The 15872-nt window shown below is 41.3% G+C and overlaps 4 protein-coding genes across 8 annotated transcripts in view; 1 reads left to right on the top strand and 3 right to left on the bottom strand.

The window, feature by feature from the left end:
- Nucleotides 1-15872, top strand: part of efna3a (ephrin-A3a) — a 192902-nt gene that overhangs the window by 18343 nt on the left and 158687 nt on the right. The gene's annotated exons all lie outside the window — the stretch shown is intronic.
- Nucleotides 264-3171, bottom strand: s100s (S100 calcium binding protein S). 3 transcript variants are annotated; one of them, XM_061060265.1, is made up of 4 exons: nt 3037-3147; nt 1726-1772; nt 1202-1355; nt 264-1033 (listed from the first exon to the last, which is right to left on the bottom strand). In XM_061060265.1, the coding sequence occupies exons 2-4, from the start codon at nt 1737-1739 to the stop codon at nt 836-838; spliced, it is 366 nt and encodes a 121-aa protein (XP_060916248.1). In that variant the 5' UTR covers nt 1740-1772; nt 3037-3147; the 3' UTR covers nt 264-835. The 3 variants fall into 3 exon arrangements, with proteins under 3 accessions (XP_060916248.1, XP_060916250.1, XP_060916249.1); XM_061060267.1 differs by having other exon boundaries at nt 1722-1772; nt 3037-3093; XM_061060266.1 differs by lacking the exon at nt 1726-1772 and having other exon boundaries at nt 3037-3171.
- s100u (S100 calcium binding protein U) lies at nt 5780-12198 on the bottom strand. Of its 2 annotated transcripts, none has more exons than XM_061060264.1 (3): nt 11966-12198; nt 8562-8688; nt 5780-7923 (listed from the first exon to the last, which is right to left on the bottom strand). In XM_061060264.1, the coding sequence occupies exons 2-3, from the start codon at nt 8679-8681 to the stop codon at nt 7312-7314; spliced, it is 732 nt and encodes a 243-aa protein (XP_060916247.1). In that variant the 5' UTR covers nt 8682-8688; nt 11966-12198; the 3' UTR covers nt 5780-7311. The 2 variants fall into 2 exon arrangements, with proteins under 2 accessions (XP_060916247.1, XP_060916246.1); XM_061060263.1 differs by having other exon boundaries at nt 8562-8692; nt 11966-12194.
- Nucleotides 13713-15829, bottom strand: s100a11 (S100 calcium binding protein A11). Its single transcript, XM_061058894.1, has 3 exons — nt 15683-15829; nt 15430-15568; nt 13713-14015 (listed from the first exon to the last, which is right to left on the bottom strand). Exons 2-3 carry the CDS (start codon nt 15556-15558, stop codon nt 13881-13883), a joined length of 264 nt encoding a protein of 87 aa, XP_060914877.1. The 5' UTR covers nt 15559-15568; nt 15683-15829; the 3' UTR covers nt 13713-13880.

The raw sequence follows: 15872 nt of genomic DNA, 5'->3' as shown, positions 1-15872 counted from the left end.
GTTGGCAGGATGTGTGAGCTGGAGCAGTTTACTCTGTGGGAATCCCCAATACACACTTACACACATGCACACACTCACACAAACACACACACACCAACACACACTCACTCACTCACTCACTCACACAGTTTGCTGACATTGTTTCTCTCCTCACCATTCAACTTGATTTCCAGGTGCAGCGATTCATGTCCGACATGTGGACAAATGCTCGAGCAGCATGAAGGATCTCTGAGTGTATAAAACCAAACACGACTCGTTCAAAAGTTGGTTAAATGCCATGTTTAATATCTTGAGGAATGCATAGGTATTACCTAATAGGATTACAAAACAGGCGCAAGTAAGGGGGAAATCATATTCATATCATATATATATGTTAAACACTGAGTACATACAATAATATGATAATCTGTAACTTAATATAGTTTCACAAATTAATCTGTGTGCAAGAACTCCTCCCAACATACCGGTGAATTTTCCTGCAGAAATCTGACTTCCTTTCCTTTCAGTGCCTTCTTCTAAAATGTCCAAACTGCTATATTTGAGTTAAAAATTGTTGAAGTATAACCTGTTCTAGCTTGCTAGCTGCGGAAGATCTGTGGTATGACAAACACTTACTCCCTCTGAACGCCTCGTTTTTCTGAGAACCCACAAACTATCTGCTTGGCCGCTCCCCTCGTGTAGTTTTAGTGTTTACAAATTGCATAAGACAAAACTCTTTTCCTCTATCTCTCCTGATTTACAGTTATTTTTCCCCTTCCTCCCCCTCCCCCTCCTCCTCTGCTTTTCCCTTCTTTTTTTTACCACCCCCTCTTTCCTCTCTCCCTCCTGCACTGATTCAATCCTTCTTCTCCGCTGAGTTGCCTTTGCTTTCGTCATTCGGTTTCTCGTCTGTCTTGAACTCCAGGAAGAAGTCGTTGCAGGCGACGGTGAGGGCGCCCATCAGGATGATGAACTCGGTGAAGTCCACCTCCCCGTCGTTGTTGGCGTCCAAGTCGTTCATCACCTTCTCGACTGCTTCATTATCTTTGGAGGTCTGTCAGTGGAGGGCACAAAGAGAGAGAGAGAGGGTTAAGAATGTGTGCCGACATACATCCCCTGCACAAGCCTGTCTGAACTTGTGTGTCTGAAGTATGTGAGCGCATTCCTTCACTTGTGTGTTGTGTATTTAGTGCACAGTCACATATTTGCGTCCTTCTCTTACCCCTAAGTAAGTCCCGAGCTCCTCTAGTAGCAGCTCCTTTAGCTCTCCTCTGCTCAGCGTGTACTTGTCGCCCTCCTTCCCAGAGTACTTGTGGAAGGTCTTTATGAGCATCTGCATGGCACTCTCCAGGTTGGAACTGGGCTCCTTGGACATGCTAGAAAAAATATGAGGTCAAAAGGTCAGACGCCGCTGCGATATGCCCGCTCCAGCCCCCAGCTGCATGTGCGGCCACATAGCACGCTGAGGTTGAAGCCACCTCCAAGACAAAGTGACAGTTTGACAGGCAGAGAGTTGGACAGATGGGTGGAAAGAAACAAAAGCAGAGAGGTTTTCCCCGTTTCTGCACTAAAGGGGTTGAATAACCCACTGCGTGTGTGTGGCACGCGCAGAGGCTATTACTGACCCTCGTTTAAGGCATTAGCGTGGTCACTGATGTGCACGTGACCTTACTTGGTTTTTTACATTTTGGATGGAAAGATGGAGGAGAGCTTTTTTGGGAAAGCTTTTTGAACAATCTTACACACATTGTGTCCGGCATCTTGGAGCTTCTTGTGCTGGACTGGTGGAGAGACTGTGCACACAACAGACACAGATAAGTCACTGTCAATGATGCAGAGTTAGAAAAATGCAAGAAAAAGGTATTTAGGGAACATTTGAGCTTTTTATTTTTTATTTTTTTAATTGTCCACATGTTGTGTTATCACTCTACAAAGCCAATTTTAGTAATCCATGTAGCAATTAGCACTGCGGTAATCAGTTAAACGGCTTCAGTGTGAAAAATGTTGAGCAGCCTTATCATCCAAATTGGATACCCAAGAAGAAATACCCATGAAATAAAGGGACGCAGCAATTTGAGGTGCCAACATTTATACTATTTAAAATGAGGGATCTACTTGTGTAAAATAAAAGTCTTGGGCATTATTTTCAGTCTAACCCAAACAACATACAGCAGGACACAATCAATTCGTTAATCTACCCCCCTTGCATGATTCATTAACTATTAGCTCATACAAAAGGAGACAGAGACACTCATGTCACCAATTATCGCCTCTCATCATGCTGCCCAGTATTGTCATTGTCGGAGAGGTCAGTGTTGCAGGCAGGGGAGACAAAAGACGAAGTGAGTGGACACCGAACTGGCTAACTGGAAAATCTATAGGGCTCATCTGTCTCATGGCCTGACACGATACAAAAGGGAACCATGGAGACCAAAATGCTGTCAGTAACACAATATGGAGTATGGTAATAATGCATATGCACTATTTCAGATTAAGGTTGGAGTCAAATCTATTACATCAAGTGATGTACAGTATGGTGATAAAGAATTGGAGCACGAAAGGGTAATTAGTGGCATTGATTTAGAAATGTTTTAGTTGCGCTTTTTTTTCTATATTTTGACATCATTTGAAATGATGGAAACCACAATGACTTTCAAGGCTTGATTAAAGTTTTGAATCATTGAATACATTTACTTTTTATTTTGTTAAATCCATGGCATGCTTGTTATTTGTTATTCCCATATTTCATACATTTTGTTCTAAGTTAATACATTTATAAAGACTGCTTTGCTTTATTTTATGTTTTAAAAAAAAATTCCTGTCATGTTTTTCTCTAAAGAATCAAATCACCCAGAAGTAAACCTTATCTTTAGAAGGAAATAAAAAGTTGAAATGACTCACATATTGTTTTCAGTTTCCCTGCTGGACTCTTTTTTTGATCCAACTGCTATGTCATTTAGTTGAAACCCTGATAAAACACTCTTAATTTTCTTTACTTTAACCTTCATCAGATGCGGAGGAGAAAGTACAGCAGAGCAAGCTGTCCGTCTGTCTTACCTGAGTGCTGATGGAGGGCCTCTTTTGTCTCTGAACAGGTGCAGGGGACTGAGCCAAGGCAGAGATGGATGGGGAGAGAGTTCTCCAGTGGCTTAAATATCACCAGACCCTCTCCTCCTCCTCCTCCTCCTCCCCCTCCTCCAACGCCACCCAACTCCTTCACCCACTTACATAGTCTCTGCTTCAGTTTCTGCATCCTCCCTTCATCTCACTCTCTCAACAGCTGCCCCCCCCAACTCCCCATCCTCTCGCCAACACAAATACAAACACAAAGCCACAAGTACAAAATATGTAAATGTCACAGTTTTTATTCATGAATAGCCTTTAAACATGTTAGAATAAGCAAAAAATGATACAGCCTAACATATTAAATTGAAATCCTAGCATAGTGGAGTTTACTGGACATAGTGGACTGGAATGAGTCCAACTGCTAAACCCCACACACACCCTCTACTGTCGGCAGGAAATAAACAAAAGAACATCCACACAAAGTGACACACGCCCGCACTGCATCCTGGGAATGGTCCCATGATCACAAACATATTTTGGGCCTTTAAAGCCCATCCATACACTTGTATGTACAATTTCAACTTTCAAGAGGATTTTATTGACACAGGCTTTGTTCTCATCAACTGTGTCGCAGAATGAATGAGACGTATTGTGTGGCTGCAAACACTCCCCGGCTGCAAATCTGCTGTGTTTCGTTCCAGCATGTTTTTAATAATCTACGCGGGGTTAAAGTTGGGTGGGGTTTACACTTTGGGACCATTATAAAATTGTGCAGACAGTTTCAACCATTCGAAGAAGGAAAAAAAACTTCTCATAACTCTCCCCATCTGTCATTCCAAATAGGTTAGTAGGAAGCATTAGCTGAGATATAAGAATTTCCAGACATCGTTTAACCCAGGTTTCTTCACTCTCAATCTGCTGGTAGTACAGGTGAGCTATAGTCTGCAGAGTAAATTCAACTTTATCCAGTTTCTTCTTACAATGCTGTGCTTTATAATGATGTGTTGCAAGCACAGAGAGATCACAAGGATTTACAAAACACGCCTGGCGTATTGGGAATAGCAAATAATGAATTTATCTTGCCAGTATATACAAGATGTAAGCGCCTGAGGCCTGTGTTCAACAGACATCTGGATGTAGTGTGATATGTTTCTATTATTCACAGAAAGTACCATGGTAAGAAAACACCTTCTATAAGAGGATAGGTTTTTATAAGACAAATAGTAGTACGGCCTAAGCAGCCCTGTACGTGGGTTAGTAAAAAAAGCATGCAGGAAACACAACGTTGCAATGGAGGCAGTGCAAAGTGTGTGTAAATGAGTATTTGCAATGGGAGTGTCGCAGTGAGGCGAGGCAGGGCGACCACGTGACTCGGGTTTATTTGTCTTGCCCATTTTGCTACTGAGCAGTTTGAAGTGCCAGGTGCTGTTACAGTGCATAAGGTACACATTTTGGTCGAGTGCCCACAACAACGTGGGTCGCCTTAAGCACCAAGCAGGCTATAGCCAAGTAGTTCTATAACCTAGCAGGGCTGCAACACGAGCCTTTTTCTCATGGCTGCATTATTGATGATGAGACAATTTACAAATCATTAAATTGTAATTAACAAATTGCATATAATGTGACAAAGAAGCACATCTTCAAGTGATCTCCATAGTGGTCCAAACAGGAAAGAGTTAGTTAAGAAAAATTAAATATAAAGAGGCCATTTCAAACTAAAATACTAGCCTTGATAATTGCAATACCATGGTAATACTAGAAAATACATTTCTGATAGCATGCAACCTTTTATGTATAAGCCTTTTTTTAAATGATCACACTGTATAGATTCATATAGATGGCTCAGTATACTTTTTTTGCTCAACTAAAAGCACAACAAACTCTCTGACACTACCACCTCGTCTGATAGGCAGGATCACTCGAGCCCAGGATTACTTTCATGTAATTGTTTGTCTCCCAGGGTGTGTTACCCATCCAGTGCCTAATCCAGTTGTTTCCCAATGACTGGGACTCAAGTATCCAGTTGCAGGTCAAACAGGGTCTTTAAGCAACATGAGGGTGTGGCCGATAAACAAACACACAAGCTTGAACAAGTAAAAACCCCCAACAAGTAACAATGAGATAATTTGATGAGAGCCAACAAAATAACGATCAAGTTTCTGGCACTTCAATCAAGTATACTACCAAGAATAACTCAAGAAAACTACTGTACCATCCAGCACCTTCGAGATCAAAGAGCTAGAAACAGACCATCTAAATGCCATATGGTTTTACCAAGTAAAAATGCACTTATTGTATTTCAAATGACTTGAAATAAAAACGGTTACCAAGCTACTATAGATGCATTTCTTGACACCTTTGTGTTTGTTGTCTTGCTCTTCTAATTCAGGTGGATTCGGTTGCATGTACACCTTCTCTGACCTGCTCCTCTAGTCACCAGCCCACTCCCATGAGACTATTTTTAAGTTCCCCTTTGACAGCAGGGGTCCTCTTGGTGTGGATTCCATTCTTCAAACTTAATTATTTAGATAAGGGCCACACCTGATCTTCAAGATCCTAATCCCTGGTCGACAACAAATATAGAAAATAAACTGTAGGCTCAACGCAAAGTGAATTATCTGCGAAATTCATAGAAAAAAGAGAGAGAGAGCCCATAAAGTGGATTAGAAGGAAAAAAAGAGAAGAGGGCGGGGCACTGAGTACACAATGAAGATGAGCTAAAGTAATGCAAAGCTTCAGCAAAACAATTTGTTTATTGTCATGCCAGATCAGCTCCATAGCAATGTGAATTCAAATATGAAAATGTTAAAAAAAATAGTGTTATTGACAGATTTTTCATGCAGCCCACATAGGAATAGTATGAGCTTTTGGGAAAAAGATCAGCCATTTTTTCTTGTCGAGAGTCAGATGAAAAGATTGATACTATACTCTTAAATTTGTGTAGTAGAAAATAAACTACAGCCGGTGACAACCTAGACTAGCATAAATGCTTGAAACAGGAAGAATGCTTGCCTTTAAAACTTTGAAAGCTTACTCTTTAAAATGGTTTAACTGAGTAGTTTAATCTTGTTTACTCTGGCTTTAAACAGATTAAAGAAACAAGATATGACAAGTTGAATAGGTTGCTGTAGGGTAGCTTGTAAATGTTGTAATTTATAGGCTAAGCTCTGTCGCCATTAAGCATTCTTGCATTAATATTAATTCCAAAATGGCGTAATATTGGTGATAGGAAAAAGCAGTAGCTCCACATACACACACACACCTCTGTGACATTCAATATTGAAGGCTAGACATCACAGTGGAGTAAATATTGCAACTTAAATGGACTGTCTGAACAGGGCTAATGAGCAAATAAGCTACTGCTTATTAGCATAGTCTAGCACATGCATATACAAGGGGAAACAGCTAGCTTACCTCTAAAGCTCATGTTTACACTTAGTTTTTATATTAATAAAAAAAGATATAATGTGCTAATAAGGGTGCTTTAGAGGTGCTTGAAAATTTGTTTTTTTAGTTTTGGATGTAGCCAGGCTAGCTTGTTACAGTTAGCTTGTTACAGGCTAGCTTGTTACAGTTCTGATGCTTGCTAACCAGCTGCTAACAGTGACTTCATTTTCAATGGCTAATAAGAGTTTTGTTGACACTCTTATCTAGCTCTCGACAAGAAAACCATTCCCCCCCACACGTCCAACTAATGTTTTAAGCCATTACCGCTTAGCACGATGTACACTGCTGCTGTTTAACCAAGGTCAAATATACAATAAGCTAAGTAGCATAGCAAAGTTGAAAAGAGACCCAGATAAAAAAAAAAAGATGGAAACAGAGAGGATTACAAAACATCTTGGCTTAAGTGGTGTGTTAACATACATTGACCACATTAGTCAGTGTGCTGCTGCAGGTAAATCATATTTTGCAGTAAAGATTTCACAGGGATATGGCATGCATATGATATGAACGTCTGCATGCAATCATAGTTGAATATCATGAGGTAAATGTGCTATATAGTGGGATGGTCATGCTGTACATATGAACATAGTGGTAGTACTAAGCAATAATTAATCTGTCATGTACATGTGTTATTAATCATATAAAAATAACTGGGTTTCTTCAAAGTTGGGTTTGTAGTGTTTGGGCTTTTATCAAAACTTTTTTTTCATTTGAATATCTTTAGTGGCTTTCATTTTAGTTTGGCATTAATCCCGTGCTGTGTGTAGTGTTGTGTGTAAGCGTGTGGGTGTGATCATTGGTGAAAGAATTGATTGTCCCTTATGAGGTCGCCTCTTCAATCTTCTTCTCCACTTCTCCCTCCACAGCTGCAGCCAGCTTCTCAGCAGCGTCTTCCACCTTTTCTGTCTCCTCCGCTTTCTCCTCTTCGTTCACAGCATTTTCCACTGCCGTCGCCGCTGCCTCCACCGCCGTTGCCGCTGCCGTCGCCGTTGCCGTCGCCCCTGCCTCCACCGCCGTCGCCACAGCCGTCACCGCAGCTTCTGTTGGGCTCTCCTTTGTTGCTTCCGGCTCAGTCTCCCCGTCTGCCTTGGCTTCTACTTTTACTTCTATGTTTCCATCTGCGTTTGCGTTTACCTTTATCTCAGCGGTAGCTTCTGCCTTTGGCTCTTGATTCGCATCCGGTTTAGCTTCATCCTTTGCCTCTGCGTTCGCTTCCGGCTTCTCCTCTTCTTTGTCTGGGGTGGTTAGTACCACTTGTTCAGACGCAGCATTTTGGGCCGGTTCCTCTTTGGCGCGAGTACGCTCCTCACTGAGCGAGACTGCCAGGTATCCGACCAGCTTCATGTACTCCTCAAAGCCGACCTTGCCGTCATGGTTGGTGTCCAACTCCTGGGTCATCAAGTTGTTGACTGCTTCCTTACTGTCTGTATCCTGGGTTGAAGGCACAAACAATCATAATAAGACAATGAAGCATGATGATTAATAACTCTACCTGGACTCTTACTGGATAAATTACCAAAAAAAACAATCAGTAAATGACCTTCGTGCAGTATCTCTATTTGCATTATAATGCTGGTGAATGTCATCTATCATGTCAGGTCACTTTCCTCTTTACTCCACGTTTGGTAAAAATGCTCATGTTTGGAAAGCTCAACAAAAACTGATCAGTGCTCATGCAAGTAGAGATGTCCAGATGCCCTTTAATTATTTTTGATGCCTTAACTTCAACCAGCAGGATTTAAAAAAAATACACATCATATGTGCCATCTTTGGTGAACAACATCTGCGAGCATAGAGCTGTTGTTGTTTGTTGTTTCCAGATGGTATATGATCTCTAACCACTTGATTTATTAAATAAATGTTAGTGGATTGGGGAACTAACTGGTCTACCATATGACACTAGATACCTAATCTTTAGCAGGTCAATACAGATACTGGTATTGGCTGATACCATTACTGGTATAAGTGAGGAAAAAACTCTAAATGTAAGACTATTGTGTGCTCTTCTGTGAGGTGATTAAACAATGTGTTGGTAACATTTCAGTGAGGTTTAATGAAAGTTTCCTAACCGAGAGGATGTTGGAGAGCTGGCCCTTGACAAGGCCCTGGAAATCTTTCTTTCCTAGACACTCTTTTCCCTTGGACGACTTTAGGTAGACCTTCACCAGTGTCTGAATGGCATCTTCCATGACTCCTCTGTCTGGGGAAAAGAAAAAAAAAAAGGTGAAGACAGTGGTGTGAGTCAGATTGACAGGTGGATTGATTCATAGCTAGATAACATGGCAGGAGTGATTAAAACTTGTTGCTTATGTTGCTCTTGCGGTGTAAGGCAGGAAGTTCCAGGATGCCCCTGATTCAAAACACATTCATGCGATAGGCACATCGTGTGGAAAATGAAATAGAGGATCTCCTGCATGTCCTCCTTTTCCTTTCATTTCACGTGTGTCGTCTGCAGCCGCGGTGAGGGAGGGGACAGTGACGTGAGATAAGTGAGGAGAGCGAGAGGGAGTCTGATTGAGAGACGAGCCCTGATGCACAATGGAAGTTCTGATCTTTGATAGGTCATCCGATCCACCCGAAGCGACCAAGAGGACTGGGCCTCAGATTACTCAAGGGATTACCTAGTCCTCCCTCTCTCTCTCTCTCTCTCTCTCTTTCCCTGTCTGTCTTTCTTTCTCTCTTACATGCTGTACCTGCCTCTCTGTCTCCTTCTTGTTCTCACCTTGCTGTCCTTTCTTTTTAACACTGTTGCACACAAATATATAATTGACACTGAGGCTTCATAATAAGAGATGTTCTGATGCCCTGATAGAATGTCCAATACCTTCATGTAAGTAATACACCTCTAGTTTTATTGCAATGAAAGTAATAACAGTGTTAGAAAACTTATTTTTTTCGGCCATTTTTCTAGCTTTGACAAACATTACACTTTCTGCAAGGGCCAATCAGTTATTGCTTTTATCTCTTTTCGTTTCTTACATCTTTTTAAATGTTTGGTCCTCTTGGTCTCAGCTCGTGTTGTTGGGTTCTTGTGTTTCCTGGGTTCTTATGATGGTTCTTGTGATGGTCAGGTTATATATGTCTGTTGGGTATCGTGCACTATGAGTTCTTTTCTGTTGAATTGTATTTAATTATTTTTTAGTATTTTGCATTTGTTATGTTCTTGCTGTTGTTTATGTTCTTCTGTGTTTGGTTTAGTTTGTTCTTGTTTTTGCTGTTTGTCAAAGCACTTTGTAAACCTGTGTTTTTAAAAGGTGCTATAGAAATAAAGTTATTATTATTTTTTTTTGTTTTGTTACGTTATCGTCAAATGCTAGTTAACCAGAAACCAGTGTTGTTTTTGCTTATTGGTTATGGTATTTGGGTACTGGTAACACTCCTATAGGCTAAGGATTTCAAGGCTTTTTATTCACCCACAGTAGTGAATCACTAAAAGTTAAAAAACATGCATATTTACAAGTTTACAAGTTTACAGTGACATGAATTAGACAAAGAAGTATTCACAAATGATGCTCTTGACAGATGTATAGACAAGCTGCTCAAAATATAGAACATGCCAATAGGTGACACATCTTTGCAGGAATTCCACTCATTGCTGTGTGTGGAGATCACTTAGACAGGAATTTACAGGGCCAACTCCGAGCTAGTTTGCCCCAAAGCAGTGCAGGGAAATGTTCCAGGTGACCATACTTGTCTGTCAGCCTATAAGTAACACAAACACTGCAGAGCAAACAACAGTTAGCTGAACGAACTGTAGACTCTGAACAGGATGCCGTCTTAAACCCATATTAGCTGATGGGTCATTTGTAGGCTGCAAACTAATATATCAATTACTGATGTGTGTGTTGCCATCAAGCACCATCCAGCCAAGCAATGTCCCCAGTCTCATTATAACATGAGAGAGACAGAGGAGCTCTGACACTACACTGTGGCATAGAGCCATTAAAACCTCAGATTTCAGGATTTACTCTCTGACCCACTGATCTCTAACTGTCACTTTGCTCGGCACCTTTCTGCCACCACATGAACACAATAAAACCACAGTTTTTAATGTAATACAGGAAGCATATCTGATCTGATTGTCAACACAGCTGCCATTGAACAATAGTAATAAAGATATACACATAGATTCAAAAGGAAGCGGTTTGATTTGGCACATATTTTTTATAAATTCAATCCCTGAGTCACGTTTAAAGAATCAAACAGGATTAGTTATATCATAGAGATAGCATTTGATTCGTAGGGACTTTAGGGGACTTCTTCCTGCATGGTGACACACCCTCCTCAGCTGAAGTAACGTAACACACGGGCCTAAGCAGGCTATATGTGTCCTGTTCAAAACACCCAGCAAAGACATTATTCTTTGACTGTCCATTCTCACATCTATTATTTACCTATAGTGACCTTTCTTCAGGTGGCGATGCCTGCTTGAACCAGCACGTGAACTCAATTCTGCAAATTGATTTTTAAACCTGCATCACAGAACTCGTCACAGCCACAGCTCGTTCCACTCGGAAGGAAAATTACCTGCGTAATTCCTTCTAAATGGCCAAAAAAACAACAACAACTGCGCAAATAATTAAACATATAGGCCCTACAACCAGAGGTTTCCCGTTTCCCCCCAGAGCCCAAAGGAGATTGAGTGTTGCGTTTCCAACGGGCTGAATGTGATCCGGTATGTGCGCACAGTAATGACAATACTACCGCTGGCGTGGCATAAAATATTAAAAGAGGAACAAGTTAGGTTGTGGCTGTAAATTGCGGTGAGCAGACGTACATCGACTGTCTCTCATCCTATTCCTCGGTTAGGTTTTGAACATACAGAGGCGCGTACGCCATCACGTTTGCCAGGACTCATCATCCCTCACCACGAGCATTTGAAGTAATGAAAAACAGTATTTTCAACGCGTTGTCATAAACGAAGTTGAAATCTGTTACTCTTGTACACCTCCCTTTTCTATGCGCAAAAGGTTGATTTTGCGCAAATTGCGCCCTAACGCGCGACAAGGACACCCATTGGATATATTATACCAAAGATCAATACTTTGTCACCTTATGTCACTTGAAGTTTTGATAGGCTTTTTGCAATTGATCAGCAACTTGACAACTGATCTACATCTAAATATCAAATATATTTCCGAGAGAGGAAGACATGGAGAGAGAGAGAGAGAGAGAGTTGGAGCATATGGTAATAGACGCCCAATAAAAGCGTCAGCTAAACTTAAATCAAAATCAAATCAACATTTCTGCCGACTATTCTGTTATACTCTTTCGTAAAAGTGCAACGTGAGCTAAATGAAAAAAGTTCTGAGCTCTTAAAGTCAGTGAAACTGTCCCGCAGTCAGCCCGCGGCCAAATTTCATGGGATGGCTCTTTGCAAGAGTCTATCGAAACGTGGCAAAAACGATGAACAAATACAATACTTCACGCAGGACACAAGCCCAAAGAACACAGTTAGACGCATTCAACTCACCGTATACCGTCCGCAGTGCAAGAGAAGTGTACAAATGTGCGCAAATTTCAGTTTCTGCCCTCTTCTCCGCCTTTCTACGCCGCTTTGAGCCCAGAGAACTTGCCAAACTAGTAGGACAGCAGAATCTCTTCCGTGATTTAGGTTTTTTTTTCTTTCCCTTAAAACTTTTCCCCCCTGACAAGTCAAAGGGCGTGTACCTGGAAGAGTGAGAGGGAGAAGTGGGAATGTGGTAGAGCAAAGCGCTATAGCTCAAACTCTCAGGAAAAGGGAGGAAAAGTGTATGAAAACACTTAAACTTGGGTTTTTATTGGAATTATCTTTGGCTCATGGGCCAGCTGTTTCACGTCATGTGTGATTTGCACGTTTTCACGCCAACTAGGCAGGCTCGTGGCTTCATCTGCTGGGACGAGGAGACGGGGGGGTTACTTCATCTGCACAAATCCCGTTCAAAAGTAATTTACTCATTAAATCCAGACGAAAAGTTCTTGAAATCAAAATATGGCTATCATCAACAATCTCTTTTTAGGGAGGATGTGTCTTTTTCTAACACATCTGTGCCCTGTCTCAACAGATGTTTCACAAATGCAATGTTTTATGTCAGAAACATGAACAAAATGACTGCTTTCACCCACTAAATATTTCACATTTAAATCTAGCTGTTACTAGGTGCTAATCTTTTCACAAGCTGCACATTGGAAATGTAAGAGAAAAGGAATGATAAGTGGAAAGAAAACTACAGGGAAGTCATCCCTGTGTTCTTGGTTTTCACCCAAAAATGTGAAAAAAAAAATGTGTACAAATTTAAAAAATCAATCGTAATTCACGACCACAAAAGTAAGAACCTTAAATCAGGCCCTTTTTTTTGGGAAGGTCAGTCTGTTCCCTCTGTCACTTTGGGAATATGAGAGTAAAAGAATCTTCAATGAAAGGAATGTCCGGAAAGATGAGTGTGGGTGGCAAAAAAAAAAGTGGTGCAAGAGTTAAAGCAGCCTTGCCAGATTCTTGAAAGGTCTTTGTAGTCTGTGTAGTTTTGAAAGTCCCTCGAAAGATTACATCTGCATCTGCGTATGAATAATTGAGATGCAAGCCCTACCTTGCGGTTATCTGGGAAATGACTACTACATACAGATAACATACACACAGCCTAAGACCAGTGCCCTATTTGTGAGTTGTAGTTGACTCATTTGCCCAGTGCCACCCCTCCCACACTGGCACCTTGGCGAGTGTAATTTAGATACAAAGGTCACATTGTGTTATCTGTGGAGCGATCCGCATTTTGAAAACCTGTACGCAGCACCTTCTTCTTCTTCTCTGCTACAGAATTAAAGCAGCCCTATATGCTATAAAACAGCTGGGGAGCACGCCAGCACACATAACTCTGTCTAGACATCAGAATTAACACAAAGTGACCCAAGATTTAGCAGCAATATATAAAAAAAGACACAGCTAAAAGTGATGCAGAATGAAAGGGATACACCTGAGTCCTCATTAACAGACAGTGACAGTAAAGGCCAGGCTCTGTTTTTGCATCAGTGCATGCTAAACGCTTGGACGGGCAGCTTTGTACACGCATTATGAAGCTCTATGCAACGAGATCTGGTCTTAGCTGTGTCAGCGGTGGCACATCTAGAGTTACAGTCCACCTAAATCAAGGCAGCAGGTAGTAAGTTGCCGCTCAAACACACTGCATGCTGGACATCATATAATGAGGTGAATGAATGACAGGAGACAACACAGGGTTGGTGGCTGAGGTTTACGGACAATGACGACCTTTAATTCAAAGTTCACTGCATTCAAGAAATGGTTAACTAAAGAGTTACACATGTGGCTCTGGTGAAGTGATAAAACAATGTTGAAGGGATCAAACTGAGTCGATTGGTTGATGTTGCACAATCCGGCTCAAAGACACATTTTTTTATTGAGTGAAGCCGCCCTGTTTGCTCGCCAGCTTTCCAATCAGCTGCCAGAACTCTGAGAACGTCAGCTCCCCGTCGTTGTTCTCGTCCAGCGAGCCCATGAGCTGCTCGATGGCCTGGGGGTCGCTGGCATTCTGTGGGTGATAACAGAGAGAGAGAGAGGAGAGATACCCTGCTCATTACATGATCACTCTGAGCTGTAACATCATCAGCCACTCTGCAAGACTGTCCTGCCACCTAATGGTTAACTGTAGGAACAATACAACAGTGGTATCCATTTATTAACAGCTAAAACAACAAAAGTTTTCTGATGATAATAAAATCCTCCGAAAGTACATGTTTATTCTGTGTTTGATTACCAGTTACATTGCTGGACAGAAGTGGAAATACAAGTCAAACTCTGTTCCTCAGAAGTACAATAAAGCATTCAATATTACACATTACTGTACAATAATAAAATGCATACAGTTGATAGTTATAATGTTGTTAAAAAGTGCAGTAAATGCACAAATAAAAGGCGTCCGCTTCCTGTGGCATTCATCATTATGTACACTCCACTTTCACAGTTATGACATCAAATATTAAACTCAAACATTTTAGGTTAACTGTTGACAAATGTAATAAGTTTGTCAATAACACAATGCAACATTTGATAGTTACATTTTCTTAAATTCAGTTTATATTTCCATCCATCATCTATACAGCTTTTCCCATTCCAGTCCCAGCTACATACACCCTGGACTGTTGGCCTGTCTCTCAAAGGGCTGACATTTAGAGACAACCAGCCTCACTCACAGTCACACCTACGGGCAATCTTAGAGACACAATTAAGCTAACGAGCATGTGTTTGGACTGTGGGAGGAAGCTGGAGAGAACCCTCACGTGCACAGGGAGAACATGCAAACTCCACACAGAGAGGCCCAGGCTGACAGGGATTCGAACCAGGAACCTCCTCCCTGTGAGGCAACAAACCACTGCTCCATTGTGCAGCTCCAGTTTATATTAACTTTTCTTTTTTTATACTACTGAACTTCAACAGGCTACATTTTTTTCCACTGGAAAATAAACACTTTAAGACGTAACCATGTTCAGGATATCAAAAAGTGATATTTGTTTATGTTAAAACTTTATACTCCTGTTTATACATTAATCTTCGAATAGAAAATATGATTGGCAGATTGGCAAAGAAAATTAGCTGTGGTCGCAGCATGACAAGTCATACATCAACCCCCCTGCATAAAACCAAGGGAATGTGAAGAGGACAATAATGCATGTAATGAAAGTGCACATTCTTTATTAAAAAACGAGCTCTATTTTAGAGAAAGCATTCTGTTCAACTAAGAAACAGCAAGATGTCTTTTGAGTTACTTGTGATGTATCCACAGTAAAACATGATGCTTGAACTGGAGTTCACAGAACATAAAAAGGCTTCAGACTTGTATAAATGTTAGATCATAAACCAGTTTCTTTCCCTTCCAGTGGTCGTTAATTAAGGAGTTGACAGAGACTAGAAAGCTTTGAGGTTCAGGAGAACTCCTGAGGGTTTACCTTGACATGGTTGGGCAGCTGAGCGATCACCAGGTTTTGGAACTCATCTTTGCTCAGGGTGCTGGAGGATCCATCTTTCCCAGCGTACGACTTGAACTGGGTGACGAGGGTGCATATGGCGGCTTCCATGATGGACTCACTGTGAAGAAAAAGTGAAGAAAAGACTCAAACGAGGATGCAAAAAAAAAAAAATCCTTCCCTCAAAGATGTGTTAAAGGCAGAGAGCAGAGAGAAGCATCTGCTGTGGCCTCACCTGTTGTGTTGAGATGCTGTTGTGTTGTGTTGGAGCAGGTAGGCAAGAACTAAAGTGAAGATGAAAGCTCTAAATTTATACGCCTCATCCTCGCTCACATCAGCGGAAAAAAAAAAACGCTTAACCTGCCCTCTTCTCCCCCATCCAGCAGGCTGACCTTATCTCTGCCTGATTTCCACTCCACTGGGGA

This window comes from Labrus mixtus, chromosome 16 (assembly GCF_963584025.1).
Source record: "Labrus mixtus chromosome 16, fLabMix1.1, whole genome shotgun sequence".
Classification (NCBI taxonomy): domain Eukaryota; kingdom Metazoa; phylum Chordata; class Actinopteri; order Labriformes; family Labridae; genus Labrus; species Labrus mixtus.
Note: the sequence above shows the minus strand (reverse complement) of the source record. Positions and strands in the feature narration are given on the sequence as shown.

What these genes read in the sequence shown, in the direction of transcription:
- s100s (XM_061060265.1), bottom strand. An exon ending in AGCTCGGGACTTACTTAGGG is followed by an intron (nt 1,034 to 1,201) that starts GTAAGAGAAGGA and finishes CTCCACTGACAG; the next exon opens with ACCTCCAAAGATAATGAAGC.
- s100u (XM_061060264.1), bottom strand. Translation starts at nt 8,681, where the DNA reads ATGGAAGATGCCATTCAGACACTGGTGAAGGTCTACCTAAAGTCGTCC. An exon ending in AGCTCTCCAACATCCTCTCG is followed by an intron (nt 7,924 to 8,561) that starts GTTAGGAAACTT and finishes CCTTCAACCCAG; the next exon opens with GATACAGACAGTAAGGAAGC.
- s100a11 (XM_061058894.1), bottom strand. Translation starts at nt 15,558, where the DNA reads ATGGAAGCCGCCATATGCACCCTCGTCACCCAGTTCAAGTCGTACGCT. An exon ending in AGCTGCCCAACCATGTCAAG is followed by an intron (nt 14,016 to 15,429) that starts GTAAACCCTCAG and finishes TATCACCCACAG; the next exon opens with AATGCCAGCGACCCCCAGGC.